This window comes from Lepidothrix coronata, unplaced genomic scaffold (assembly GCF_001604755.1).
Source record: "Lepidothrix coronata isolate B3197 unplaced genomic scaffold, Lepidothrix_coronata-1.0 Scaffold154, whole genome shotgun sequence".
NCBI classification, from domain to species: Eukaryota; Metazoa; Chordata; class Aves; order Passeriformes; family Pipridae; genus Lepidothrix; species Lepidothrix coronata.
The window spans coordinates 2,006,957-2,034,721 of NW_016690334.1; the positions used below are offsets into that span (position 1 = coordinate 2,006,957).

At 46.7% G+C, this 27,765-nt stretch overlaps 1 protein-coding gene across 5 annotated transcripts; it reads left to right on the top strand.

Annotated features, from left to right (window-relative positions):
- The first annotated feature begins 210 nt into the window (after window positions 1–210).
- On the top strand, window positions 211–27,376 carry RFFL (ring finger and FYVE like domain containing E3 ubiquitin protein ligase). 5 transcript variants are annotated; one of them, XM_017828934.1, is made up of 9 exons: window positions 211–367; window positions 4,224–4,301; window positions 4,988–5,220; window positions 18,745–18,932; window positions 22,468–22,872; window positions 24,466–24,552; window positions 24,904–25,111; window positions 26,284–26,307; window positions 26,843–27,376. In XM_017828934.1, the coding sequence occupies exons 4-9, from the start codon at window positions 18,750–18,752 to the stop codon at window positions 27,022–27,024; spliced, it is 1,089 nt and encodes a 362-aa protein (XP_017684423.1). In that variant the 5' UTR covers window positions 211–367; window positions 4,224–4,301; window positions 4,988–5,220; window positions 18,745–18,749; the 3' UTR covers window positions 27,025–27,376. The 5 variants fall into 5 exon arrangements, with proteins under 5 accessions (XP_017684423.1, XP_017684421.1, XP_017684422.1 ...); XM_017828935.1 differs by lacking the exon at window positions 211–367 and adding an exon at window positions 3,236–3,402; XM_017828932.1 differs by lacking the exon at window positions 4,988–5,220.
- Window positions 27,377–27,765: the final 389 nt, after the last annotated feature.

Sequence of the window (27,765 nt, forward strand, 5' to 3'; positions counted from 1 at the left end):
GCCGCAGGGGCACCCCCGAAACACAGGAGACCCCCCCAGTGTCCCCTCCTTTTCCCACGTGTCCCGCCCGGGTCTCGAACACGCGGCCCCCGGAGCCGCCGCGCCGCGCGCTGCCCTCCCGGCCGGCGGGGGGCGCCGCCGAGTCCTCCGGGCCGCCAGGGGCGGTGCTGCCCCGCCCGGCCCATGGCGGCCGCTCCGCCCGCCCGGCCCCGCGGGCAGTTGCCATAGCGCCGCCGCCGCTGAGCGCAGGGACCGGCACCGGGATCGGGATTGGGATCAGGGTTGGGATCGGAACCGTCTGCCCCAGGCCCGGCCTGGCCCGGCCCGGCCTCACCGCCCGCCCGGGACGCGGCTCTGCGGGAGGCAGGTGAGGCGGTTGGGGCGCTGCCGGTGTTTGGGGGGGGTGGTATGTGGGGCACTGAGGGGCTGTCAGGTTTGGGGGGTGTGTGTGTGTATGTTTGTGTTTGTGTTTGTGTGAGGCTTTGAGAGGACTGCCATGATCTGGAGGTTGGGGTTTGGGGAGGCTGCCAAGGTTTGGGGGTGTGGGGGGTAGTGGGGCAGTGAGGGGGCTGCCAGCGTGTGTGTAGGTGTGTGAGGGTTTGGGGAGAGCTGCCAGGGTTTGGGGGGGGAATATGTATGTGAGGGTTTGGGGAGAGCTGCCAGGGTTTGGGGGGGGGGAATATGTGTGTGAGGGTTTGGGGGGGCTGCCAGGGTTTGGAGAGGAATATGTATGTGAAGGTTGGAGGAGCTGCCAGGGTTTGGGGGGGGAATATGTGTGTGAGGGTTTGGGGGGGCTGCCAGGGTTTGGGGGGGGAATATGTGTGTGAAGGTTGGGGGAGCTGCCAGGTTTGGAGGTGTGGGGCAGTGGAGGATTGTCAGGGTTTGGGGGTGTGGGGCAGGGTGGGGCTGTCAGGGTAGGGAGGGTGCACAGGGCAAAGGGTAGGGCCATGAGGCAGTGGAGTTGCCCCTGGGGGTTATCCAGGGGCTGTGGGGTGAGGGAATGGCTCTGGATTGGGCTGTTGGCAAGTGTGGGGGGACATGGGGCAGGGGGGGCTGCCAGGACTTGGGGGGCCATGAGGCAGGGGGAATGAGGATGCTCAAGCCTGGACAGGTGAGTGGGGCAGGGAGAGGCTGCAGCACGTGGGTTTAGTTTTGGGGAAAGGTTGTAGCACCTGGGTTTAGTTTTGGGGAGATGGGGTAAAGGGCCTCCCTCACAGGGAGCGCTTCCAGGGTTTCCCTAACGAAGGCGAGTGGGACTCTGGTGCAGCCTCTTTTTTCTTGTTTAAAAAGTGGCATTGAGCAACTCGTCCCTTTTCTGAGTTGTGCTCCCAAGGGCACACCAAGAGGTGTTTAGTAGGTTGTTCTGCTCAAATCGTTATGAGAGCTGAGGAATTCTGGTTAATCACCAGCCTTCTGTAGAGCTCTTTGTGTAAATTGTTGTCTCTCTGCATCTTAGCATGTCTAAGGTGTAATTTGGTGTCAAGGACCCAAGTTATTTTCTTCTCTGCTCACTTTTTGCTCAAAGCTGGGGGAGGTACAGCAAAGTGAAAGCCGAGCAAGCCCTTCCTTTGCCACAGAGAGCAAAAGGAGTTCAGAAAATAAAAGTACTCGAGCGTCCTTCAGAGCAGTTTGTTCCTGTAAGCAGGTCAAGGTGTTTCCTGTGGGGAAAGTATTGACTCATCCTCCCATCGGTTTCTTACCAGTGTTTCAGTGAGTGCAGGTTAATAAAGGTCAGCTCTGCAGTGAGAACATGCACACGGTCCTGTCTGAGCCTCCTCACATCAGGGACTTGACAAAAAGGCTGAGGATGGACAGTGTGATAAATAACCAGCTGCACTCCAGAGTTTCTCGTGTTTTCAGACACTGCAAGGACAGCCAGGTGTACTTAGGTACTGTGGAGCCAAGTATAACACTAAGGGCAGATAGCAGTGGGTTAGTTTTATGGCTCTTTGATTAAGCTGTCCCCAGGGTAATGTTTAGTTGGGTGAGGCAGGAGGAGTTTATTTCTGTTTCGTTTGAGCTCACTTCCTGTTCTCTGACACGCAGCGAGTCCTCCGTGGGGAGCACGGGACGTGGTCTTGGGTTTGGAGAACTGTTTCACAGCAGGGGAGGGACTTGTGGTAGCTTTCTGTTCTTTCTAACCCGGTTATGGAATTGGTAGAGCACTTAATGGATCTACAAAAAGCTTTGCTAGCTCTCCATGCCATCAGGATGTGGAATGACAGGTGCATTACAAGTTGGCATTTCATTGTGTTCACACTGTAGTGGGTTGCATTTCAAAACTCCGAAGCTCACATTTTAAGATAAATGATCATTTAGGCATATACATGATTACATAAACAAAGAGTTTTAACCCTTTGTCTTTTCACTGTGAGCTTGTTTTTCCAGAGCTGAGGAGTGGAGCAAAAAGCTGTGAGCTTTAAATGTTTCTTACAAATTCCAGATCCTTGGATTTCCCTGTCTCCACTCATCCAATACTGAATCTCCTTAACACATGTGTCCACAGTGATGGGGAGGGGGGTCTTGTAGTCATTCTTTGTAATCATAATTGCTTTTGGTGGCACAGTTAGGTTTAATGAAACCACACAATCACCTTGGGCTGTTGTGTTTCCCATTCTGGGCAGTTCTCTCTGGTGCTGGGAATCCTGGAGCAAAGTTACCCGTCTCCACCTGTATCTGCAGATCCACTCAGCTGTAGCAACTGAACTTTTAATGAAAAGCTGATTGCCTTGACAGTGGTGTTCATGGCTTAATGCTTAATTGCTCAAGTTTTTGCTGAATTGGGTTAGTTTTAAAGCCATCATTTAAGTATTGTGTTTAATTGTAGAGTAGGAAATGTAGGCTGGCTTTCAGTCTTTCTCACTGGCAGGTACATGTGATTGGGCTCCTAAAATGAGACCTGAATGCAATACTCTGCAAGGAATAATATAGATTATTTTTTTGGGGGGGATTGGTGCTCACTAGTTGTGTTTATGACTGAAATCTGCCTTCTTTTCTTCAGGCCTTCAGTTTTCTCTTTATTGTGGTTGACTTCAGTGTGGGTTTGTGTTGTTTTATTTGCTTGTTTGTTTGTTGAATCGTGTAATTTTCACTTGCTGTTGTGCAACTTCGTGCCATGTTTGTTGTTAATAACAGCTGAGATTGTAAACTCTTCAGTCAGGCTGGGGCATGATTTGAGCTGACCTCCTAGTTCTGTCTATAAAGGGTCATTAAACCTGTGCTTTGGGCTTTGAGCCAGTGGATTTTGTACTTTGAGCCTGGTGGAAGAGTGGAAGCAGATTTCCAGGGTCTGCTCTGGTGTTCCTGTATCTGTACCTGGCTCTGGCTTGCTGAGGGGGCAGTGGAGCTGGGCAGGCTGTGTCTGACCCAGGACTGCAGCTTTGTGTCCTCAAGTCTAGCCAGGTAAAATGCTCTCCTCACCTGGGGTGTGTTGGTTTCATGTGATACATGCAGGAAAAAATTGTGCTTAATTACTGTTAGGCTGCTTTCCTGTCCCTGAGAGAAAGAATGTGTTTTCACAGGTATGTAAGTTATAGAATCTCTGAATGGACTGGGCTGGAAGGGACCTTAAAGATCACCCACCTCCAACTCTCCTCTAAACCCCCTGACCAGTCCTGAGGGATACAGAGCCTGATCCAAAGATAAGAAAATCAGGAAGTACCTTGAACCAAGTACTTGGTGCTTAATAAACATGTTGCAGGCAGGAGGATAATGAGATGCAGATAAGTGTGTGTTCACGTCCCTTTTTTGGACCCAGCTGTGTGTGACCTGCTGCTGAGCAGGGAAAAGAGGACCTGTGGGTGCCTGGCAGTCAAACTGAGGGAACTCAGTACTGCTCTCTGGTCTGAGCTCTGACTACAAGCATAGCCTGGCTTTAAATTACCTGGATGTTGATGTCAGGCTGAGCTGGGCTGGGCTGGTTGCTTGAGTCTGGATTGAACTCTGGGGGCAGTGGTGCAGCCAGTGAGGTCTGTGCTGCTGTTCATTGCCTGTGCTTTGTGCTCTGCACTTCCACGGCCTCACCCCGGCCTGGCTCCTGCTCCCCTAATTCCAGTCATTAGCCTCGATAGCACCTGCCTGTGGCTCCCCATATCAAGCCTGTTTTCCTCCCCTTTAACTGTCATTACCAGAAGCCAGAAATTAGCAGTGTGAACTTCCATCAGCTAGCTCTGATGGAAATGGAAATGTTTCACAGGGGAATAAGTGTCATCTCTGTTTCACAGGTGGGAGAATCCCAACACTGCTGAGCTGATGTCAGGACCAGGACTCCTCTGCATGCCAAGGCTTCTAACCCCCTGATGGTATGTGCCTCCAAAGCCAATTATTCAGTCTTCAGCAAGGTTGAAAAGTTATCACTTTCCTTAAGAAACCAAGAGTGTGACTGTCAGATCAAGAGTTCACATTTTGTGTTGGTTTTCCCCTTCTTTCTCAGCCAGTTTCCCCAGAACTGAGGGGGCTCATTCTAACCTCTGAAAGGCCTTTTGGCTTGTTCAATTTATGTTCCCGTAAGGGAATTTCTTTAAAAAGAATTGTTGTTTTCTGAGGTGCTGTTTATTCTTCTCAGTGTCTGTAAAATTTACAAATTCTTCCCATTAATTGCTCTTGAGGTTTTCACTTTACTCCAAAATATTAATCAGGCTTTTTTCTCTTAATGCCCTCTGGCTCCTCTGCCAAACAGTCTTGGAATAGGAATTCCCACATTTTATTTCAGTGGAGACTAAAATATTAATTTAACATCAGCTTTTTTTAACGCTGCCACATTTTTATTTAAATTCAGAAGGTTGTGGGATGTGCTTATAAGAATACACTTAAGCAGCACATGCTTTGAATCTTTTCGTTTAGGCTGACGGTAAGTGAGATTTTAAACAGGCAAATTTAAAATACTCTCCTTTGGGAGTAGCTTGTGTCATAGTAACCTCTGTTGCAAAAGGATAGTTCCTTTGGGCATCACACTGTGTATTTACACATGGATGATTTCAAATTGCAGTGTCACAAGTGGCACCAGAGTCCCCACACCGCTCGGTGTGTGCACGAGCTTTTATTGCTTTGGCTTTTCCCCAAGTGAGCCAGAAAACCCGCGGAAGTCCAGACTGAAACTGGATGTGACACCACTTTTTGCTGATGTCAGAATACCTTGCTCAGAGACAAAGGACTGTTGGCATCTGTGCGTGGCTCCCTCGTGTCCTTCACCCCGAGCCTGGGGCTGGTGGAGTCACTCAGGTGAGGAATTTCCCCAGCCCTGTGTTTGAGGACACTCTCCACCAGGTTGCATCATGTGTTGCTAAGTTTCTTTCCATGGATGTGCTGGTGTTCCCTAGGCCTGTGCCTGAGCCATGGTTATTTGGGAAACTGCCCAGCAGTGCCATTCCTGGGCACGGAGAGTGATGAGCAGCAAGTTAATGTTCTGCTCTAGTTTGGTGTTAAAATAACCGTGGCTGGGCTGGAACCACAAGTGGTACTGCTGCTCTGAGGCACTGAGGAATTCCTGCTCCATGGGATTGCCTTTGAATTTGTTTTATACATATCTTGAAAAGTAGCTTTGGTTCATCTGGTGGAATGGATTTCTTTGTAAACACTTGGATCTGTTAATCTGGAGGAGGAACAGGTTTTAAAAATGGCGAATCAATGGTTAAAAGAAGGGAAATGTTTCTCTGTTTAGATTAACAAAATAACTTTTCTTATTGAATCCTATATATGCCCAGGACTGTGGGCTAGCAGCAGAGAGGGATAAAATGTCAAGCTTGATAGATTGTTGGAGCTGGTTTTTGGTAGTTAAACAATAATGAAGCTGTTGTGTGCTTGCAGGGAAACACTGAGCTCTGTGTGCAGACTTCGGCCTGGAGAAAGTTCCAATTGTTCCAGAGAAGGGCGAGTTCTAAAATGCAGCTTCTGTGGCTGGTGGCACAGCTGCCCAAATCCCTGCCTGTCTTGAGGCCCTTGCACAAGCATTGCAGAGTAGTTTGGAAACAGTTTATTTTTCGGATTCCAAATAAAGTGTGGGTTTCAAGGTCCCTTTTGACTGTATAATCAAAAAAGTAGAAATCGAAGCCGGTGTTTATGCAGGGAGTGATTCATGCTCTGGGAGCTCAGGGCACAGGTTTCTGCCAGTCAGAGGCTGATACCTTGCATAATTCATCCCTTCTGTTCCTGGGATGGAGAGGCTTATCAGTTGTTGCAGGGGATCCTTGGCAGCTTAGTCAGACCTCGCTGTCGCTGTGCAAAGGGCTCTGGGGTAGGAGGAATAAGATCCTGTGTCTTATGCAGAAGAGAAACAAGAGGCAGCTGAAGCAGGTATCTAATAAAAATAAAGCCCAGCACCTCAGCCTCCTTTTTGACAAACTTATTTCTCTCTATTCCTGCTGGGTTTTTTTTATACTTCATATTACCTGCTTCTCTGACTTGAAGACAATCACAGACAGGTTTTTGCCATGGAAGTACTGAAGTCAAGAATGTCACTGTGAGTGAAGGAAGGAATTCCTGAAAAGAATTGAAATATGTTGTTCAGCTCTCTGCTGGGCTTCAGGGGTGACTTGCAGTGCCTACAAGGTGTGCACAGAGAGTGCAGTTGGAATTCAAAGCACCAGTAAATGACTACTTGTGTATGGTGAAATAACACCCTTAAATACGAAATACTTGCAGCATTTTTTTATGCGCCTGTGCCTGCCTTCAGGGACATCTTCGGTCTGCAAATGGCTGTTTCTGATGGTCCTGAATGGTGCTGATACCATCTCTGAAGTCTGTGGGTGAAAACCTCTTTCAAGGTTCACGGTGTGTGTATTTTGGAGATGACACACTGCACCTCTCGCACAGTTTCACCGTTTTGGTTTGTCCCCCTCTCGCTGGTTAAAGGCCGTTTGTATCACCACGTTTTCAGACAATGTGCTCAACTGCATATAATGAAGCCTTTTCATCCAAGGGAATGTAGGCCAAACCCCAGCCTGGTTCATGAAAGGCTTCACTTTGTCTGAGGGAAGTAAGATGATTGTTCTTGGAAAGAGGCCTTGTCTCTCTGTCACTGCTGCTCTGCCCAAAGCCAAAGTTACTTGGTAAGACATTGTTCTGGAGGCCTGAGCTTGCTGTTTTACTTCTGGATGTGGCCCTTAATAACACCAGCCAAAGCTTTCATTGCTCTGGCAGGAATAACAGATGCAGGCTTGAAATTAAATCTGTGTTATGTGGTAGAATTTCCTAAAAATTCCCCTAATAAAAGCAAACGTGAAGAAAAGGGTATCAACTATTACTGTCTATTGTACAGACTAAAGCCTGATCAGCTTTAGTCCTTGATTATGGAGGAAACAGTTTATAAATATTTATTGAACTTTCTGAACTTGTGAGTAAAAGGGAATTTTTACAGTCCACAACAGATTTGAAATCTAAAATCCTAGATGTTTCCCTGAGCAGCAGTTTGATAACACGCTGCCTCCCTCAGACCTTATCTTGTCTCAAGTCCCAAGAACGTTTGTCTTTTTTGTTTATTCGTTTTGTGGGTTTTGTTGTTTTGTTTTTTTTTTACAAGGCCACGTTTTTCAGTAACACTTTTTTTTTTTAAGTAAACCCAAGCTTTTTAAGCAATATTTTGTTCCGCATGTTAAGCATATTTTTCACTGTGAACTGGGAAAGTTCAAAGTTCAAGCAAATCCAACAACAAAAAACAAACCACCAAAAACCAAACTGGACGTGCATGTCTCTTGCACTTGTGTGAAATGTGAATTTGGCCTCAAAATCATCTTGTCTCATCCTTCTTTTATACATTATGTGTTTTCTTCTAATGTAAACTTGTTAGGATGCTCTGCAGAAGTGCAAGGAGGTCGTTCACTCTCAGCATTTCTTCCCAGAAGTTCCTCACTTCTGTGAGCTGTGGTAGTTCTCTGACAGTGCTTAACTCCATTACAAACACAGTCCTGCTTTAAAGAAATGAAATATTAACTTGATTCCATTCCCTGATGGGGCTTTATCTGCATTTTACTTACAGAAAACTGAAGCACGGAGAACTGAAGTGGCCCAGATGCTCACAGATAGAAACTGAAACCAAAAGTCCTCACCCTCCATTGTCTCACATTATTTATCCCATTACTAATCTGAAAATAATTACCCAATGGGATTTCTTAAAATTCAGGTCTTTTTTTTATTTAAAAATAGGAATATCTGGTATCTGATTTTGTTTGTGTAATCAAAAAATGGGGCAGTTTCTGCTGAACTATTGAACTGAGACAAGTAGAGCTCAAAATAGAAGAAAGTTCATGTTGATGTTATCAGGTCAGTGGTGGAAAAGATTGTGTCATGGGGAACTTTTTGTCGTGCTGAAATGCCAGATAAGCTGTTGCTTGTTTGGGCTCTGAAGACAGAGGCGAAGATGTTTTGAGGTTTTATTTAAAAAATCGGAGTTCTTTGTTGTTAAACGGCTGTGTGAAAGCACAGGGCAGCTCAGTATCTTCCCAACCTCCGTGATAGGTGGTCTGGCTTTATTCTTCCTGCCCCAACAGCAGGGTTTAGTCTAATGTGAAAACCTTGTCTGCCACTTTACAAAGCAAACAAACCCAGAATGGAAAGAAACGCTCCTCCCAGTGACGGAGAAGCGAAATGAAAACGTGATGATGATGATGTCTGTGCGCCGCAAAGGTCGAGGAGAAAACCCAACAAACGGCAGTAGATTTATTGGTTTGTAAGACCCCATGGTTTGTGGAGCACTGACCCATGGTGCCTGAATGCCTGGGCTTGCCAAAAGCCCTGCACTGAAATGTGACCCCGAGCTGCCTGTGGGCCTGGGCCATATATGGGAAATTTCCTCTCCAGGACAAAGGTAGGGAATCCAGGAGAGGTGCAGGTCCCCGACCTGTCTGAAGCTTTCATTACCTCCTGTCCTCCCAGTCTTTTGTGAAAATATATTTTATACAGGTTGGATCCAGCAGCGATTCCATGTGCAGGGCTTTCTGTTTGATCCCATGGATTTAGCGGGATTAGGTGAGCGGTGCCATCAAAGGGTGCCCGTCCGGCCTCTGCTGGCACTTCACACAGGTGCTGAAAAGGCTTGACAAGGAGTTTGAATGTTCTGCCATAATATAGGTATAGAGACATGGCAGTAAAGGAGAACTACCCTTTTTTGGGGGATAATGGCTTTAATTCCAAGAGACAAATGTACATTTACTTGAGTGGTTGGTGCTGATAATGTAGGTGAGCTCCTGTGCGAGCTCTTGCAGAATCTCCTGGGGATGTGACCCCTCTACTCAGTAACCAAAAACACAGGACCAGATGGATGTTGGGCCTGTTCATGCTTAGGTTTGAATAAAACCTGGATTTTAGGCTGCTTTATTTTGGGTTTCCTAGTCCTTAATATTCTGCAGAGGTTGAGGCTGGAAGGAGAGAAGCACGGCAGTCAAACAGGGGTGGTGGTAAAGGAACTGATTACAATCCTTCAGCCCTAGAAACAAACACTGTGGATGGTTGGAAATGGACATTTCCACAACATCTGCCCCGGGAATGCTGTAAGGAGCTCGTGCTGGTCCTGCTGGCAGACAGGGATGGTAAGGCTTGAACTTTCCCTCAGTGTTCCAGCTCTTCCCCAGGGCTGCTCAGAAGCAATTCTGATTTCAAATGCTCCAGTGCTAAGTGGAGATTGGCACAAAGATAATATTTACAGAAATGCTTTAAGAGTGCAACTTCAAAGTGCCTCTCAAAGTTCCACCTGTAGTAACTTCCTTCCCAAGAGGGTGGGGCGTTTAAACTTGACCACAGATGAGGTGACTGGACCATAAATAAACTCACTTTCTTTTTTACGATATCTTTTGTTGTCTCAGTAACAAAACGAGTCTTCAGGTTTATATCCAATATCCTGGACCTTTTTTTAACTCCTGACTAATTCAGAAGTATTTTCTGCAGTCTGGGAGAGCAGAGCTTCCCACACCGTTTCGGATGTGACGCGTGTGCTGGTCTTTGTACGTGTCTGCAGTTGCATTTTATTCTATTTCAGCACCTAGTTTGGATGTGAATTCAGGTTAATTTGGAGTAGGCATAGCTGTGAAATGAGTCTGCAGTGTTTGTACTTGTTATGATGTGCCTCAGTTACATACATCCAGATCTGTTTCAGTCCAGCCAAATAAAAATTATCTTTTTTCAGGCTCCAGTTAAATAGGTTAGAGGTTGCCTGCCAGTCTGCACAGAGCTGTGCTACATGCAGTCTTACTGCATGTGGACTTTTCCACTTGTATAAATTCCGTGGGGTTTAGGTTGATTTTTTACTGACAGCTTCTGGAATAAAGGGGGGGAGAAGAGTAGGTTTTGCGTGTGAGCAATTTTGAAACTATAGTTTAGTTTTGGGAGGGGGAAGATTTAGAAGCTTACTCTTTAAAAATAAACCTGAAGCTTGGCATGACAAGTAATTTATGGGATTTCCAACTGGTGTTGAAGTTTATCAGCAAACACTCAGTTCTGGGTGTTGGAGACACAGCGACAGCCCGGAGTCTTTAGACCATTAGTGCCAACTGTAATCCTAATTTCAGGGACAGTTCATGCAATTCTGGCTGATCCTGTCCCACCTCCAACCCAGTCTCAGCTCTTGGATGAGTAACAGTGCAAGACTTAAGGCTGTGCTTGTAAACTGTCTCTATTTCAGGAACAGCTGCTGTAGAGGATTCCATCTCTCAGAATCCTGGTGCACCAGGTGGGACAAGGGTTTCTGTGCACATCACTGCAGTTTTCTGTGTCCCCACCTCTGCTGGTTGGGGGTCAGGCTTGTTTTAAGCTTAAGGAGCTGTATCTGGGATAATTGCACCTCTTTCTTCTCCCTCCAACTGCCTCCATATGCAGTTGCCATCAGAGTCCTCTGGGGCCAAGGATTTCAACAGGAATAGCTCCATCTCCTTTCATCTCAAGTGGGAACTGTAGTGATGTGATGAAAACACAAACTGACATAATTTCTCCAGCTCCCTGCATTCCCCCATTTAGGAGAAGAGTATCATTAGAGCCATCTGACAGTGGTGGAAGCTGAGGTGAGTCAAAGCTGTTCCCAGGATGTCCCTGGGTAAACTGTGGATCTGCTCCTCTTTGTTTGCAATACCCAAATGCTGAAGTCACTCAGTCTTCTGCAGCACAGCAGAAAATTATTTTCAGCAACTTTCTATTCTGGGCATTGTAAAATTTGCTGAGAGAGTGAGGTATTTGTAACGTTGAGAGGAGGAGGAGACTCCCTGAAAAGCTTCTGCTGTGCCTTTGGAGCCCCTTCCTGGCTTCCAGGTGGGCATGGACCCAGCAAACCTCTCCCAGCTACTGTCACATGAATGTCATGGAATAGTGGTCTAGGTGGGTTTTGAGATGAAGTGTGGAGAGTATGGAATGACAGCTTTCCTGGATTAAAGCTGGTTAAGGAAGCTACACAGTTATTTAAATGTCCAGGTTTTCCTTGAGCAATTTATTGCTACATATTGCAATTATTGCAATTACAGTTTTAGCAGTGACCCGCTGCAACTAAATCCGAGAAGACCCGTGATGATGTGAATGAATAGAGAAAAAAATCCATTATGGCCCTTTTCCTCTGTAATAAAAAGGACTGGTTGAGTTGGTAGGTGATAGTCTAGGATTCCTGGACTGCTCCTTGCTAAAGTTTTCCTGGACAGCTTCCACTTTCACTGCCAGTTTTGAGTGTGGGACAAAGACAGATATACCCACACAAGATGCTGGAAGGGTGGGAATGGCAATAAAACTGAGTACTCTGGAATTTTACTTCTCCAGAGTTTCCTTTCTTCTCTTCCTGGCTTGGCTCATGCTGTATATCACAGTTTACTAATTTAGTCTTGCTGATGAATATCAAACTAGTGGGAAAGAGCACAGGGGCTTTTTGAATTTGAATTGTTTTTCAGCATAGCAGGAGAGTGGAAGGGAGATAAGTCTATCTGAGGTCACAGGACATTCCTTGGAAAGAGGCATGGGACTAAGGAATCGAGACAGACTGGGTAAGATAAATAATTTTCTAAAACCAGTCACATGATTTCATTAATCAAGTTGTTTTGTGTTAACTTGCTGGAAGAATGTCACTTGCAAAGGCAGGAGACTGTTGAATTTCCATTTTGGCAGATGTCTCCAGACCTAATTACAGTTAAGAGCAAGAAGAGCTTTTTATCTAAATATTTTTCAATATATAAAACGCAACTTCGGGTCCAAATAAACAGTTTATATTGAAATAATACTCACCCCAGGTACCCAGCTCCTTACAATACAGGATTTCCAAGCTTCTCACGTTAAAATGGGGAAAATTTGGTGTTACCTGTGCTAACAGGGAAGAGGGAAAGCAGGTGAGTGGTGAGTTTGCAGTTCAGGTGCAAGGCTGGGAGTCAAGTGAGAGACTGTTTCTGCCTTTGGAATCGGCTTCCTGGGAACTGCTCTGTGAATCACACAGCTTTACAGAACCATTCTCTCCATTGTCAGGTGGGAAGTGCAGCTCTCTAGTTTCAGAGAGGTGCTTGAAGCTGAGCTGCTTTGTGCCGGTGGGATTTCAGGTGCTTTCGCTGGAGATCTGTCTGGAAATCTGCTACCAACCAGAGCATCAAGTGTTGCTGGGAGGGAGCTTGCAAATTACTCAGAGCATGTTGGTAAACACTGATACAGCTGCAGAATGTCCTTAGAACCCTTAAGAACTCTTATTTTTCCTCTCACCTAAGCAAATTTTCCAAGGGCTTACCTTGCAGATGGTTTACTCAGCGTAAACCAGGCTATAGCAGCATGAAAGGGTCTTTGTGTGCGCGATGGTTTGCCCTGTGCCACGTAACTGGGAAGTTTTATTGGTGCTTCCCTCAGCTCAGCAGCAATTCCAGCGTTTCACCGAGCCGCGTGTGGCTGTGCCCGAGCTGCTGTGGCCCCGTTCCAGCTCTTCCCTGCTCCCTCTGCTCCCTGCCCCAGTGGGCTGCCCTGTTTACTTTCTGCTCCGTGGTAAATGGCTGTCACTTCCTTCATTAAAATGCTGGTGCACAGCCAGATTCCCGTGCTCCGGGGCCGCCGCGCCCCCAGTGCGGGCACACCCACCCAGCCCAGCTGTGTGTGCCACGCTCCTGGAGCCGGCTCCTGGCTCCACGCCTTGGGAGCTGCTGGGTCCGCCGAGATTCCTGACCCCCAGAGTCTGTTGGAGGCGTCTCTGAGGTGTTGAAGGGGGTCTGAGGATGGATTATTACTGGAGGGCACAGGCTGCACTTCCAGCCTGGCACTCTGTGCACCCAGCAGGGAAGGTGTAGCCGGCACATGGACATGGAGTGCCGGTGTCTGGCCGTCGGAAGCAGCCGGTGGACGTGAGTGTGTGGGGGCTGTTCCAGGGCAGCCCTGATGTGCCCAGCAGCACAGGCACTCCTGGATGCACAGAATCCTCAGCAAGGAGCCACAGGAACCCTGCACACCCCGTGGTGACTGTGCTCAGTGTGCACTGAGCTGGACACTCTGCCTGCACAGCTGGGCACGTTCTCACCCAGAAGGCTTTAGACTCACATCAAAGTTGCTGATCAGACTGGTGAGCAATCGTGCATTTGTCTTTGTAAGGATTATTGCTGTTGTATGCTTGGGTGGTTAGAAATGGGAAGTGTCTGCAGACATTTGGAAGGCACAGAACAAAATGGAAAAATGTCTCCTCGTTCCAACTGCGAATCTCTGTCTCTCTCCCCCCTGAATACCCCTGTTTCTAGCTGTGATACAGTGCTGATGTTTAATTGCTCATTTTTTTCAAGGTGTGCATGCTGTCACCTTGGGCACAGGTGAACTACTGCCTATACACATTTTATTCCATCCCTACATAAAAATCTCATGTGCTCAATCCAGTTGTTATATCCAGCAAGTGACATGCACATACTTTGGGACAGACAGCCAGGGCTGGTCCCATCTCTTCCTTTTCTCATGCTCTGTAGTGCTTGAGACACCATGTTGTGCTCAGACTGGCAGCTCCTTCCCTTGTCCTTCCTGTGAATGGCTCATTTGCTGACTTTTCCAGCTGTCCCAACATATGGTTGCTCCCATTTATCATAATTCAGGTCTCTGTGCCTGGGACACAGGCTGATAAAAATAATGCTTCATGCATAAATGGCTTTTGAGCAGATTATTGTATAGCTCTGTTATCAAGTAAAAGCTAATTTTTGACCAAACTAGGTTATTAGTGAAACTAATTTTAGCAAGGGATTTCTTATCAGTGCAGGTTTACTGGAAAAAAAAAGTAGTAAATTGTAACAAGAGCAACTGTCCAGTGCCACTAATGAGGTGGTTAACTCATGAAATACTTCAACCATTTCAGAACAGTGTTCATGAAAATGAGATCTGATTGATTTTACATGGATTAATAATGAAAATAGTACTTTTAAAAGTGCATTATGGACACATATATATTTTAATAATAATTTTATAATATTTTAAAGCCACACTGCCTTTTTCTGGCCTCCTGAACAGATTTCAGTGATCTTCAAGGAATGGCAGGAACTGGTGCTGTTGTAATCCCAGTCTGGGTGTGTTGCCTTGAAAGTGGTGTCTTACCAATGAACGTGGCTTTGCTGTTGTGGGGCCACACAGTGGATGCCAGGCTGGACAGGTGTTGTTGTGGAACATCTATAGTTGATCACAGCAGGTTCTGAAGGCAGTAAGGAGGTAGCAAGGAGGATGGTCTGTTGATGAATGAGGTGGAAAGAGGAGCTTGATGGCTCAGGGAGTTGATGGAAAAGCAGCTCATTGTGGTGAGCAGAGTCTTCTCTAAATTAGGAGGTGTGAGGCAGCTCTTGCATCTCCCTCCCTTTTTGGCACCCTGCTCCATCTGCAGGAGCCTCAAGGGTCATCAGCCCTGCTGTTCCAGCGGTTAAAGGCCTCTCAGGAGCAGAAGTACTTGTTCCTGTGGCTTCTCCTCATGTGGGAGTAAAATCAGCTGCTTCTGGGAGCTCAGCTCCTTTTGATCCCTTAAGTGTCTCATTGGTGCTACTGCATTCCAGCTGCTGAATTCCTGAGTGGTCAGGAAAAGAAGCCAGACCCGGTCCTCCAGAGCTTTATTATACAGAGCTGAAAGCTCACTGATTCCAAGATGTTCCTTTTGCTTGTTCTACTCTCTTATTGTTTGTACCCTTAGGAAAATTAAGGGGAGTTTTATATTCAAACATAAACCACAGTTTCCCTCTGCAGCCACAGCCTACCCTTTGATAAAATCCAAATAACATGTGTGATAATTGCTGTATGTAGGCAGTGATCTCTGATACTCCAGCTAGCAAGGTTATGGCAGTAATACTGCACATATAGTGAGAACCTGAGTTCAGACACTTTTTTAAATGAAGATGGAAAGCATAAGAATCCAGGCCTGCATTAGGAACCCTGTCTTCAGCTGTGTATGGGAGGAAAACTTTGACATCACTGGTATTGCCTCCAGAATTAAATCATGCTCGCAAATTTATGCAGAACTCATGGTGTTGTATAGAATGTGTTAATGAACAGGTGATGAAATGAATGTCACCCTTCTCTTTAAATTCAGTGCAGAGAGTAATGGCATCCACAGCTTCATACTGGAAAAATAAATAAATAAAATTTAAAAAGCAGTCCAGCAGGGCATGAGGAAGTGCTGGCACTGCTTTGCTCACAGAACATGGCAAGCAACTCCCTGCCAATATTTATTAGATTTCTTCTGGCCTCTCTTAGAGCAGCTCAGGAAAGGAGATAAAACAGTCCCCCTTCCCAAGGTGATGATTGCCATGTGGGTGGATGTGTTTGCAAGTCCGGGATAGACTCTTTGATCTTGTGTCTCCACCCTTGATGAAACTCCTTCTCCCTTTGCTCTGGCAGATGCTCCGAGTGCAACACTCAGTTAGGATTTAGGGCAGGTAGGTTTTGGCTGCCAGAAGTCACTGTTGGGTGACTTCCAGTTTGCCAAACCCACGCTGGGGTCCGTGGGTGGAACAGTTGTTTCTGTGGCTCCCATTAGCCCGTATGAGCATCTCGTCCAGGAATAATGCTGGGATCAGTAGTGCCTGTCGTGTCAGTCCTGCCAGTAAGTCAACATCTTTTATTCAAGATATTCCTCGAGGATTCCTGAAATCCATGATGTCATTAACATTTCCAAGCTGTCACGTTGATATTAGTCAGGTTACTGTAAGTATTTACCCAGCCCTTTCCACTGGGCATTTCTGTGTCACCTCAGTGTAGCTGTGGAGTCCTTGGGTGCAGAAGAGGTGTTGATCTGCAGAGCACAGACAGGCTTTGCACAGGGCAGGGCTTTCCAGTTCTGGCCCTCAGACTCTGCCACATCTGTAACAAGGACCCAGGGAAATGAGCAGTTCCTGGATGGTGCTCACCAGGTACCTCTGAATGGGTAAGAAAATAAATCGGGGAGTAATTTGGCTGTAGAGTTACCAAGGAAACTGCCATCCCGAAATTTCATTGTGAAATTCTGCTTGCCAAGTGCTCTCCCAGTGGCAGGGCTTGTTTCCTCAGGTCTGAAGCTGATCCTGTACAGAGCAAAGGAAAAATCCCTTTTGGAGCAGCTGCTGAGTCTTACCTGTATTTCTTGTTGTTGAACAGAGATGTGCCCTCCTTCAAGAAAGGAGATACCTTTGGAAAAATGTTCCAGATCAGAGGACAGTCCTGGTTATTAGTTGTTTGTGGACATTTCCCTTCCATGCTCCTGAAGTTGAGCAGGATTAAGGTTCTTCTATAGCAGTGTCTGAGCCTTTTTATCAACCTTTTACTTTGCTGGCAGTCACAGAGCTACAACCCCAGCTGAATGCTGAGCTCTGTCTTGCTTTATCCCAGTTTGTTCACTGCCTTGTGTTTTTCTTCCCAATGTTTGACATGTTGCAATGTTCCAGAGTGAATTAGTAGGCTGTCTTCTTTTAGGAAAACAGTTTTTGGGGGCAGGCAGTAGCATTTGTGTATTCTGTTATCGTGGGTGGCCTTCAGCTCGCAGGGGTCCTTGAAACAGGAAGGGAGCTTAACTTTGAACACAGTTTTCCACTGCTGTGGAGGTTGTGAAGGTTTGTTTGGCTGTGCAGCTCTAATGTTGTTTAGATTTGCAATTCCCAGGAACAAATTAAACCTCCGAAGAGCATAATTTAAACTAGAATTTCCGTATTTTTGCAGTATAAAGGCTGTGTTAACTCCTCAGTGGCACTGAGAGCTCGAAAATTAATGTGCAGAGAGAAAAAGGGTAATTGTTGCTTTTATCTATGCCATCTAAAGTACGTGTTTGATTGCAGTGCAGAGCTGATACATATGAGTGATAGGTTATTCCCTCCATGTGTTTATTGGGATCTGGTTGCCAGCCTAAGTGCACTTTACACTATTTATTGAGATCTGGTTGCCAGTCTGAGTGCAGTTTGCAGTGCAGGATGTGCACATCAGTTACACCAGGAATGTATCCTGTCGTGAACGTGGAGAATTCCACTGAAACGTTGCAATGTGCTGACCCTGCAGGGAGGGCTCTGGGGCTCTGAGCTCACACTGTGGGATTTGAAAGGCTGTGTCTGGGACAGCAGGAACTCTGACCAGCCAAATTCAGCGAGATGTTTGAAAGGATTAAAGATGCCACTAAAGCTGCAGATACTGGAACAGCACCAGACTGCAAAAGCTTCCCAATTCAACTACATCAGCCCAAAAGATTTAACACTGCTTAAAAAAAAAAAAAAAGAAAAAGAACAGAACAGTGTGTTGGTATATTATAGCAAATAACCTTTAGGATTCATACCAGCCCTGTTCCCTTGGGAATCTGGAGTTTCACAGTGGCAATACTGACAGAGGGGAAAGGAGTGAATTGGCTGTGTAGCTTAGAGATGTTTGATTTCCAGAAGTTTATAAAACTGAGCAGCTGTCAGCGATGGACCTGATTTTTAAGACTCAGAAGAAACATAGTCCAGGAACTCCTGTGTGAGAGCAGAAATGCAGAGGAGGCAATTTGTATTCTGCCTACCCATAAGCGATGACACATGGTGTGTGCTCCAGAAACTGAATGCCCAGATGAATTCAGATTTCTTTGTAAACTCCCAAAAGCAAGTTTATAGCAGTGTATTTTTGAAATACTGCTGCAGAGGTGGTCCTGGGAGACTTCAAAACTGAGCCTTTTGGCTGGACTGTTAGGATTTTAGGTAAGTGTACGCGTGTGTTTATATGTGTGTGTGTATATATATATAATTTGACTTGAAAAAAAAATAAACAAGTGATTGTGTGTCTCAGATACAGTTGTTTTCCCAAGCAAGTTACTGGAAGCCAGTATTTGATTTTTCTTACATTACTGGTATTGACTCGCTGTGTGATGATTTAGCCTCGTGATGCTGTAAATTCAGCTGAGAACAGCACTATGTGAGATCAGTGGCTCCATTGCCCTTGCTTTAATTTTATCTTTTTAGATATTGTAGCTGTAAATCTGTAGAGGGATTTAGGATGAAGCTGAAGAATAACCATCCGTGATTTTATTTAACTGCTCTATGCCACATAATTCCAGCTTCTGTTTTCTTTTCCTGATGCACAAATCCCAGGTATTGCAGTTTATGTGAAACAGAGACAGCCTGTTACAGCAAACTCAGAATCTCCTACAGCCAAGTGGAACGTAAAATTTATCTCACCTTCACATGAAATTCTAGTAATAACTGTCCTGGACTGTATTTGTGCCTTCCCACCAAAGGCACATCGTGCTGGACTGGGTTTTGCAGAGAAAGGATCATCATTAACTAAGACACTGTTAGCAATGAGTGATGGTGGGCAGTGTAACTGCAGTTCAGACCGTCCCGTGTCACTCCTAACCTGTTTTTCCCCTCGCAGTTACTATGTGGGCGAGCTGCTGTAACTGGTTCTGTCTGGACGGCTCAGCCGAGGAGATGCAGCCGCAGCCGCCGCCAGCCCGAGCCCAGGCCTATTCCAACCCCGGCTACAGCTCCTTCCCCTCGCCCACGGCTCCCGAGCAGAGCTGCAAAGCCTGCGGGCTGCACTTCGACAGCTCGGCCAGCAAGGTGAGTGCTGGCAGTGTTCGGCTGCTTCCCTGAACCGCTCGGGGAGGAACCAACCGCTCGTGAGAGGCCTCTGCTTTGAGGACATTCCATGTGGGAAAAGACTTCTGGGTCATTCTCTCACAATTAGGCATCCTTAATGCGACTGGAAATGCTTAACCTTCTGTAGGCTTGCCTTTGCCGGGCCTGAAAGAAGAAAGGCAAGATGCTGATAATCACTTAAAGGAGCATTAGCTTAAACGTGATTTATTGTTGTTTAAAAACACTAATGTCCTTTAAAAAAGAAATACCTACGTTCTAGCAAGAAGTTTGGTAATCTTTTTGCTTTCATCTGCTCCAGCTAAAAAGCCAGGGAAGTTTATTGTGGGTGTGTGTAGAATTGCTGAAGCACAAAAAAACCCCAAAAAACCAAACCCAAATCCAACCCCAAATTTATATTATCTTGTTTGTGAACTCCATTTGTGAGTATATAGATGCCAAAATAATTGGTGCCACGAGACTTTTAGTTCGACAGCAAATCCTGCCTGGATTTGCATTGTTTGGGCATGGTGGGTCCTATAATGCTGCTTGAAAATGTTTTAGGGAGGAAAGTTGTTCTGCATCCACATTCTGTGGATCTGCAGCATGTTACTGAACTTAAGAATGTGAGAATGCACAACTAATGGTGAATTTTGGCCAAAGCCCTTTTAGGTTAGATGGGAAAGTCCATAACCTGGTTTTCCTTGCACCTTTTTATCCATGCACGAGGATACATGTGGGAAATGGTGAGACTTGGCAGGGCTGTTGCTTTCCTCTCACAGAACAGGGATGTTGATGCATTTTTGCACCGAGAAGTGTTGTTGCTCCAGAAATCACTGGAAATTCAAACTTTGGTAATATACTGGGGGTTGGGCATACAGGGTGATGTATGTAGGTATGCTTAGACTTTTCCTGGTGCTGGGGCAGCTGGAATGGTGCTGTCCCTGCACAGGACTCTGTAGTGTTGTGTTCAGCATTGCCCTCATCGATGTGATGCGTCCTCACAAATACTTGTGGGAAGAGTTATCCTGGATCCAGTGCCTGCTGTTCTGCATTATAGCAGGGAAAGCTTGAATGTTGGCACTTGGTGTTCTCCTGCACACGGAGAAGAGCCAAGGGAACCAGAGCCCCATCCGGGTGTCTCTGGGAGATGGGCTGTCAGAGCAAACACCCAGGAACAGCTTCCATCCTGGACATGGCCTGACCTTTTAGGAGCAGGCTTTAATTGATAACAACACTTTAATCATTCTGAAGAGCCTCCAGTAACTGCCCTTGTAGTCAGAGTTCAGCAAATATATCAAACCTGTAAAAGCTGCTTGAAGCTGAGCTGTGCCCCACACGTGCCTGTTTGAACACTTGGTGCTCAGATACAGGCTGGGGAGTGTTTCTGTCTGCAGATGAAGCCTAGTGCTGAATTGATAAGCCAGAGACATGCCTGGCTTTATTTTGACTTCTCAAATGTATCATTTGATAACCAAGGCAGGCTGTCACTACTGTTGATGGCCTGCAAGGAACACTTTGGATAACCTGGGCTTGCTTACCTGACACCTAAAGATGGGAGTGCTCCAGCAGGGCTTTTCTGGCTGGAAGGTCCTTGGCAATGCAGGGGTTCCCTTTGGAGCAGGTTTGGCAGTCTGCAAGGTGTGGGGAGGCTTCCCCCTGCCAGAGAAAAGTGGGGTTGTTTGAGGGTTTTGGGGTATTTTGTGGGGGTTTTATTGCTGAGGTTTTTTTGGTTTTGTTTAGGGTTTTTTCATCTCAGTTCTTCTGATTTCTGCCAGAACTGATTTCTGCCCCCCCAGACGGGCAGTTGAGAGAGGGCAAGTTGTCAATGAGGTTATTTTCCACTTCTCTGCCTTTGTGAAGTGTTTGTTCCCCTGCCCTAGACACACACAAACAGATCCTGTCTGTGCCCTGAAAACTTCCCAAGAAACAGGATTGCTCCTGCAATCACAGGGTCAGAATAAATTACATATCAATGGCTTTTGTGATGACCAAGCTAAGGAAAGCTTCTCAAAACTGGATGTTTTGTGGGAATTGCCCTTCCTGCCCTGCTTTGTGATTCATGAAAGTCACTTTACCTTGGCAGGCCCCCAAACAGGCTTCTTGAGATGAGGTTTCAAGTTTGCATGACCAGAGATTCTCTCTGTGGTAGAAATTTTCATGTCTTAAAGTGCTTGGGCAGGAAATGGGGATTCTTTCCATTAACTGTCACTGTAAGTGTATTCCAGGGTCTAAATGAGAGGCCTGTTGGTGTTAATTGTAAGGGTGTGTGGGGAGCCAGGGGGCTGCCAGGGGATCAGAAGGAGCTTTTGTAAGCAAGCAGGGTATTTACACCCTGTAAAACATGAGAAACATCTGCTCTCTTCGAACTGTGTAGTTAGAGATGTTCTTTAATCACTAGAACCTATTATAAAACAATTTTTTTTTGTCCTTGAGTTTGTATTTGTTGCTTCTCCAACTCCACGTGTGTTCTTTTCCTTGCACAAAGGAAGGAGCAGGATGTCAGGATTTCATAGAGGTGCTTGGCTTCTCTGAGACTCTGAATCACCTTCTTTAACCAGCACTGAAACCACTTCTTTCTTCCCTCAGGGCTTTTTAAAAGGCACGTAATGTGGCTGTTCTGCTGCTATTCCTATTGGAAAATGTAGAATTTGCCTTTCCAAAGTGTTGAACAGTCAAGTTTCTGCAGAAGTCAACACGGACTGTGAGTGCTTGGAACTTCTGAAAATCGAGCCCTGAGTGACAAGATCAGAACAGTATCAAATATAAACATTAAACAACAGAATTTAATCTGTAAAGTTTTTAAATGTCTGGGGCCTAATATTTCCAAAACTTCCAACACTTTCTGTCTAGCACTAACTGGCACACAGTGGGTGTATTATTTTCATAATAAGCTATTTTTGTTGTTTAAATAAACGCTGAGTTCTTTGATGTCTGTCAGACACTATAAGCTTTGCTGTTCCCTTTCCCTCTTATGGTGAAAGAAAGATTCATTTAGTGATTGCAGCAAATTGGAGGGGGGAAAAAAGGGGTTGGGGAGGGAGGTCATTTATAGCAAGTATTACATTTATGAAAGAGAGAAATGTTTTTTAAGTAGTTCCCTCCAATGCTGGAGCTTTCTAAATGCAACAGAGCTATATGCACAAATAGCTGGAATCCATGTGCAAGACAGAGATTCCCTTAGAGAGATGTCCTGATTTCCTCTGGCTCAAACTGAGTGAGCAGGTGTGGAAAACTCCTGCCATGTGAGGGAACTGACTGGGAATATAACGCTCCGTTCTGGGGAAATGGGATGTGAGTGGGGCTTCTCCAGGAACCGTGAGGAAGGCAGAGATCTGCTCAGGGATCAGTCCTTTTCCTCATTTAGGAACAGGGGGAACAGACTTGGCACTTTTCCCTAAATCCCAAGGATTTGATTGTGCTTTCACAGAGGCTGCTGCTCCCTTTGGCTTCCGGACGGGAGGTCACCGTGTCCCGCTGGCACAGGATGGGTTTGATTCCTTTCCCCTCTCTTTACCAGCACATCTGCTTGGACTGTAAGAAGAATTTTTGCACGTCCTGCTCCAACCAGCCCGAGGGGGGGCCCCTGCTCTGCCACCTCTGCCAGCGCTTCCGAGCCACGGCCTTCCAGCGGGAAGAGCTGATAAAGATGAAGGTGAAGGACCTGCGAGACTACTTGGCCCTCCATGAGATCTCCACAGAGTTCTGTCGTGAAAAGGAGGACCTGGTGTTTCTGATCCTTGGCCAGCAGCCTGTAATTAGCCAGGAGGATCAGATAAGAACAAACACATTTAATACCAGAGCCTCTGGACAGCAAGACTTTGTGAGTCACCCCCCAGCCAGCCTGTCCTCTTCTACCTCACTCGAGGAGTCTTCGGTGTCTACAGAGCCCATCTCAAGTTCAGTAGCTCAGGAGCACCAACAGGTACAGTCTCTGGCCAGAACCATCCTTTGCAAACTCGTTCATCTCTGGTTTTGGATTAACTCCTAAGATGTTGCCTGTGGTTTTGCTGTGTAAAGCTGTGACTTGCTGTCACTAATTTTGATGTGCCGTTCATTAGTGGATTTTAATTTGGTGGGCAGTGCTGAGTATGTCAGGCATTCACTCTCAGAGCAACAGCCCTGGTTTGGGATGGGTTTTCTCTGGTCCACACTTGCATTGCCACAAAGATGCTCCTGTGGCTGGTCCTTTGGGGCTGAGAACTCCTGACAGCCGTATGCAGGTGTAATTAAATGGTTGATATTGTTCTTTAATTCCTGTGCCACACAGCAGGCACAGTCTAAAGCACTTGGGGAGCTGGAACTGATGAGAAAGATGATAGGAAGTGTGGGTGAGGTTTTTGGTGTCTCCTGCACTCAGATCAATAGAAAACAAACCAACCAAACCCTGAGTCTGTCACCAAGTCTTCGGTTTATGATGAACCTGCAGTTCTGACAAACCTCCTCAGGGGCATTTGAGCTTAATTATTTTTTATTGACCTTGCTTTGTTTGTCTTTCTGCTTTCTGCTGTGGGAAGTTTACTCAGTGTTTGACATCTGCTCCTTGTCCTATTACAAAGTTAATAGGTGTATTTAGTTCCCTGAAAATGTGTGTACCTTCTGCTTCCTCAGCAGATAAGTCTAGTTCAAAGGAGGAGTTTTCCTGGGAGAACGTTTTTTTACAAATCATTAAAAGACATTTTAATTCCCTGGTTTTCTGGATATGGCCATTCCAGTTTTTACCAGCTCTGTTTTCCCTGACTGCCCCGTGATACGTTTCAGCTTCTTGTCTCTACTTGCATGACATCCTGCTGCAGCTCGGGCTCTTTGATGGTTATTGTTCCTCTTGTGCTCTGTAAATATTAACAAGTCCCCACCTGGATAAGTAGGATGGTAACATTACAGTCTCTTTGTCAGTAGGAAACCAGAGGGGAAGGGTGGCTGCTGAGGCTGAGTCAGATACAATTACACTGCTCATTTTATGGAGAGCCCAGAGCAGCTGCTCAGCTTTTTTCCTCCAGCTCTGTTGCTGCTGGTCCTTCACTCAGAGTCTCCTGTTTGCCCGCTCCAGAACCCACCTGAGGAGGGGTTTGTCTGGTTACTGTGAAGATCTGGAGACTCTGAGCTGTGTTAGAGGGTTGTACAGAGCCTTGCACTGAGAGCTCATGTACTGTCAGAGCTCTGACATCACATCAGTGTGACACTCAGGGAAGGATTGCATATATACACACATATATATATATAAACGTATAAATTTGGTCTCCTCCTTATCCTCCAGCCTCACAAGAGCATCATGTGGGATTTTACTGCACAGGTTCTGTACTGAGGCTTTAAAGGTTCAGAAGCTGCACTTCAGTTTCAGAAGGTTTTGTTTATGTGAGTGCTGCACTGGGAATACTCTGTGAGTGTGCCTGGCTTGTACCTTGTGCTGCACTTGTCCTTCCAGTGGCCAGGGATTGCAGGGACACTGCACTGGAGCTGATTTCCCTCCGGACACCCACAGCCACACTGTTGGTGAAACCTTTATCTCCTCTTGTAGGCAAATGGTCACGTGCCTCCGAGCCCAGTCGGTGTGACAGCAGTTGAGGATGCAGCAGAGGAAGCACCAGCAGAGGAGGAGACACAGGTTTGTGTGTCCTGGAACTGGATGACAAGGAATACCAGGTTTCCTAGGCTGTATTTGCTACCACAGAGATGGGTGGCTGAACAGTAACTGAGACTGACCACTGGCAGACCCAACCAACCCCCTCCTGTGGTAGCACCTTGTCCTACATGTAGAGAAGGAACTGGTGTCACTTGGACACCGATAATAGAAATTATTTCTGTCTTAAGACTTGTGTTTCTGACGGAGGAATTCAGGGTAACCAGTTGTATTCATCCAAACACGAATTCCTGCTCATGCAGATATTGAAAGTTGATTTGATTTGTGGGTTCAGGTGCTGAGGACAAGAATCATTGCACCTTTGTTCCCTTCCAGTCTACTGACTCTGAAGATAACCTGGTGCTGGGGAGGAAGGCTTCTCTCTCCGACCTGAGGAGCGTCGGGGACATCAACGCGCTCTCCGTGCGGCAGCTGAAGGAAATCCTCGCCCGCAACTTCGTCACCTACAAAGGCTGCTGTGAAAAGTGGGAGCTGATGGAGAGGGTGACCCGGCTCTACAGAGAGAAAGACCCTCGGCATCTAGGTGAGAAACTTAGCCAATGTGTGCCTGTTTTCCAGGCTTTTCCTTTTTTGTAACTGTTGTAGAAGGAAATAGAACTTAATATTTCTGTTTGGTGCAAGTGAGGAGGGAGATTTACACACATCAGAGTGAAAGTAGCTGAACTCTGCTCACCACTACTCGTAGTTATTTGAGGAGAGGCTCCTGGTAGCTTTGGGCAGTCACTGCTCTGTGGCAGCAACATGAGAGCTGTGCACCCTTCACTCAGATGGTGTGTGGCTGTGGCAGATCCCACTGGGCACTGCCTCACCCACAGAGCAGCTGCCGTGTGCCTGGGCTGAGCTCTTCCCTCTGGACTCATGGTAACTGGGGAGGTGATCAGGGAAATGCCCTGCCCAGGCAGGAAACCACCACCAGAAAGCAGCTGGGAAATTCAGAGCATGAGCTCAGGACAGGCTGCACAGCTGGGGTTTGACTCTGCCTTATGTCAAGAGCGTTCCTGCTGCACACGCTGGGCCTGCTCAGGGAGAGGTGAGGGGATAGAGGGGCACAGAGAATGTACCTGGCTTGACTTTCAGGTGCCAGTTTGCACTTCCAGGGCATTACTTAAAAACCACAGACTTGTACATTATTTACAAGAGAAACTTATTTTAACACTGATTTCATAGGTTTGTGCTGTCCACACTACTGTTGTTTCCTTTAACACATCTCTTTAAGCATTGTCCTCTATAAATGATACAAGATTTAAGACACCTGCTTTCGGTTTATATTCTTGTATCTTGTGCTTTTGATAGAGTTTATCCTTCTCTCTTAATCACAGTTGCCTCTGTGTGTGTCCCAGCAATCCTGGTGCTTGTGTAACACCAAAGAAACTGGCACGAGGGGCTGCTGCAGGTGCAGCACTAGGGAGCCAAACTCTGCACACATTCCAGGGCTGTCTTAAACATGTCTTGAGCCATGCCTTTGGAGTGCTGCTTATCTCTGGGAAGCCTTAAGTGTTGTGTAAGCTCAGGATAGGAGGAAGTTTTTTGCCAGCTGTTGAACCTGTCGCGCTCAGAGCCCAGCCTGAGCCTCTCGTGGGGATCAGCAGAAAGCAGTTTTGGTTTAGCAACTCCCTCAGGGCTTTCAGCCCCTGCCTGGTAACGTTTCTGTCCCGGCTGGTTCTCACCAAATCACTTTCTTTTCTTCTGTTGCAGTTTCTGACATGGATGATCAAACTGGTAAGTGATATCCTTAATCCTGGATTTGTTTAGGTGGGAAGAACCCTCCAAGATCAAGTCCAACTGTTTCCCCAGCACTGCCAAGGCCACCACTGACCATGTCCCCAAGTGCCACATCCACGTGGCTTTTAAATCCCCCCAGGGTTATTTCTTCCACCACTGCCCTGAGCAGCCTCTTCCAGTGCTTGACAACCCTTTTGGGACAGAAATTTTTCCCAATATCCAATCTAACCCTCCCCTGGCACAACTTGAGGCCATTTCCTCTTCTCCTGTCGGTTACTCGGGAAGAGAGACCCACGTTGCTTCACTGGCCTCATTGCTGAGAATCTCAGTGGTGTTTGTTTTCATCACACACAAATCACTGTGGAAAAGCCAGAACTTCTGGTGGAGCAGATACAGACACAAGGGGGGTTCTTCTGCAGCCCTTCCATGTGCAGGAGCCCATTAGGGAACCCTTCAGTAGAGCCCACTGGGCTCACACAAACCCAGCACACCTCCCTTTGTGTCACCAACCCGTGGTCTCCTGTCCCCCCAGGTGGTGCTGGGCAGCCCAGCGCCGAGGACAACCTGTGCAGGATCTGCATGGATGCTCCCATTGACTGTGTCCTGCTGGAATGTGGGCACATGGTGACGTGCACCAAGTGCGGGAAGCGGATGAGCGAGTGCCCCATCTGCCGGCAGTACGTCATCAGGGCCGTGCACGTCTTCAGGACATAACCGGGGGCAGGGCTGGCCATGCCCTGAAGCCTCCTCTGCCGGGAGAGGAACGGTCCACATCCTACAAATAGTTACAAACAGACCCCGCTGGAAGGGAGGGAAGGAGGAAGCCTTGGGGAAAACTGTCCTGCTCGAGCCATGCCCGACTCTGCTCTTCCCACCATCGTGCTTTACACCACAGTGCCTGCACTCCCTGGAGCTCAGTGCCAGCAATCATGAACCACCCACATCCCAGGATGACTCGATCCTCTCTGCTGAGGACAGATGGATGCTCGGCTTTCCACCACAAAGATCAGCTCCAGAGGCTTTGTATTTTCCTCTGAATAATAAAAGTGAACTGGGGTCTCAAAAAGTGTCCTTTGTTTTGCTGCTCAGGCTACACCCAGCAACAACTTGGTTTTCAAAGATTAAAATGTCACTGTGCTTGTTAATTTTACTTTTATTTTTAATTTAATGTAAAACCATGTTATGCTTGCAGGACAGGCAGTCTGCCTCCGCTTTCCCTAATTCCAGCCTAGTGCAATTGTGGAAAAACATATCATTTTATATGAAGGTTGCCTTTGTTTTATTGAGAACTGTTGGGAGGGAGGCTCTGTGAGCATCCAGCCTGGCCCTGTGCAGTGGTTTTTGTTTGTGCCACAGGGAGGGAGGTGTCTGGTTTGATTGTTGTTGACTCCTTTGACTCCACAGACTTCCCAGCACAAACTGAACTGCCTTCACTTGCTGAAGGAGCTACAAATC

Excerpts from the sequence above, each read along its gene's own strand:
- RFFL (XM_017828934.1), top strand. The coding sequence starts at position 18,750 with ATGTGGGCGAGCTGCTGTAACTGGTTCTGTCTGGACGGCTCAGCCGAG. Across the intron at positions 22,873-24,465 it reads TAGCTCAGGAGCACCAACAG|GCAAATGGTCACGTGCCTCC; the intron begins GTACAGTCTCTG and ends CTCCTCTTGTAG. Across the intron at positions 24,553-24,903 it reads CAGCAGAGGAGGAGACACAG|TCTACTGACTCTGAAGATAA; the intron begins GTTTGTGTGTCC and ends GTTCCCTTCCAG.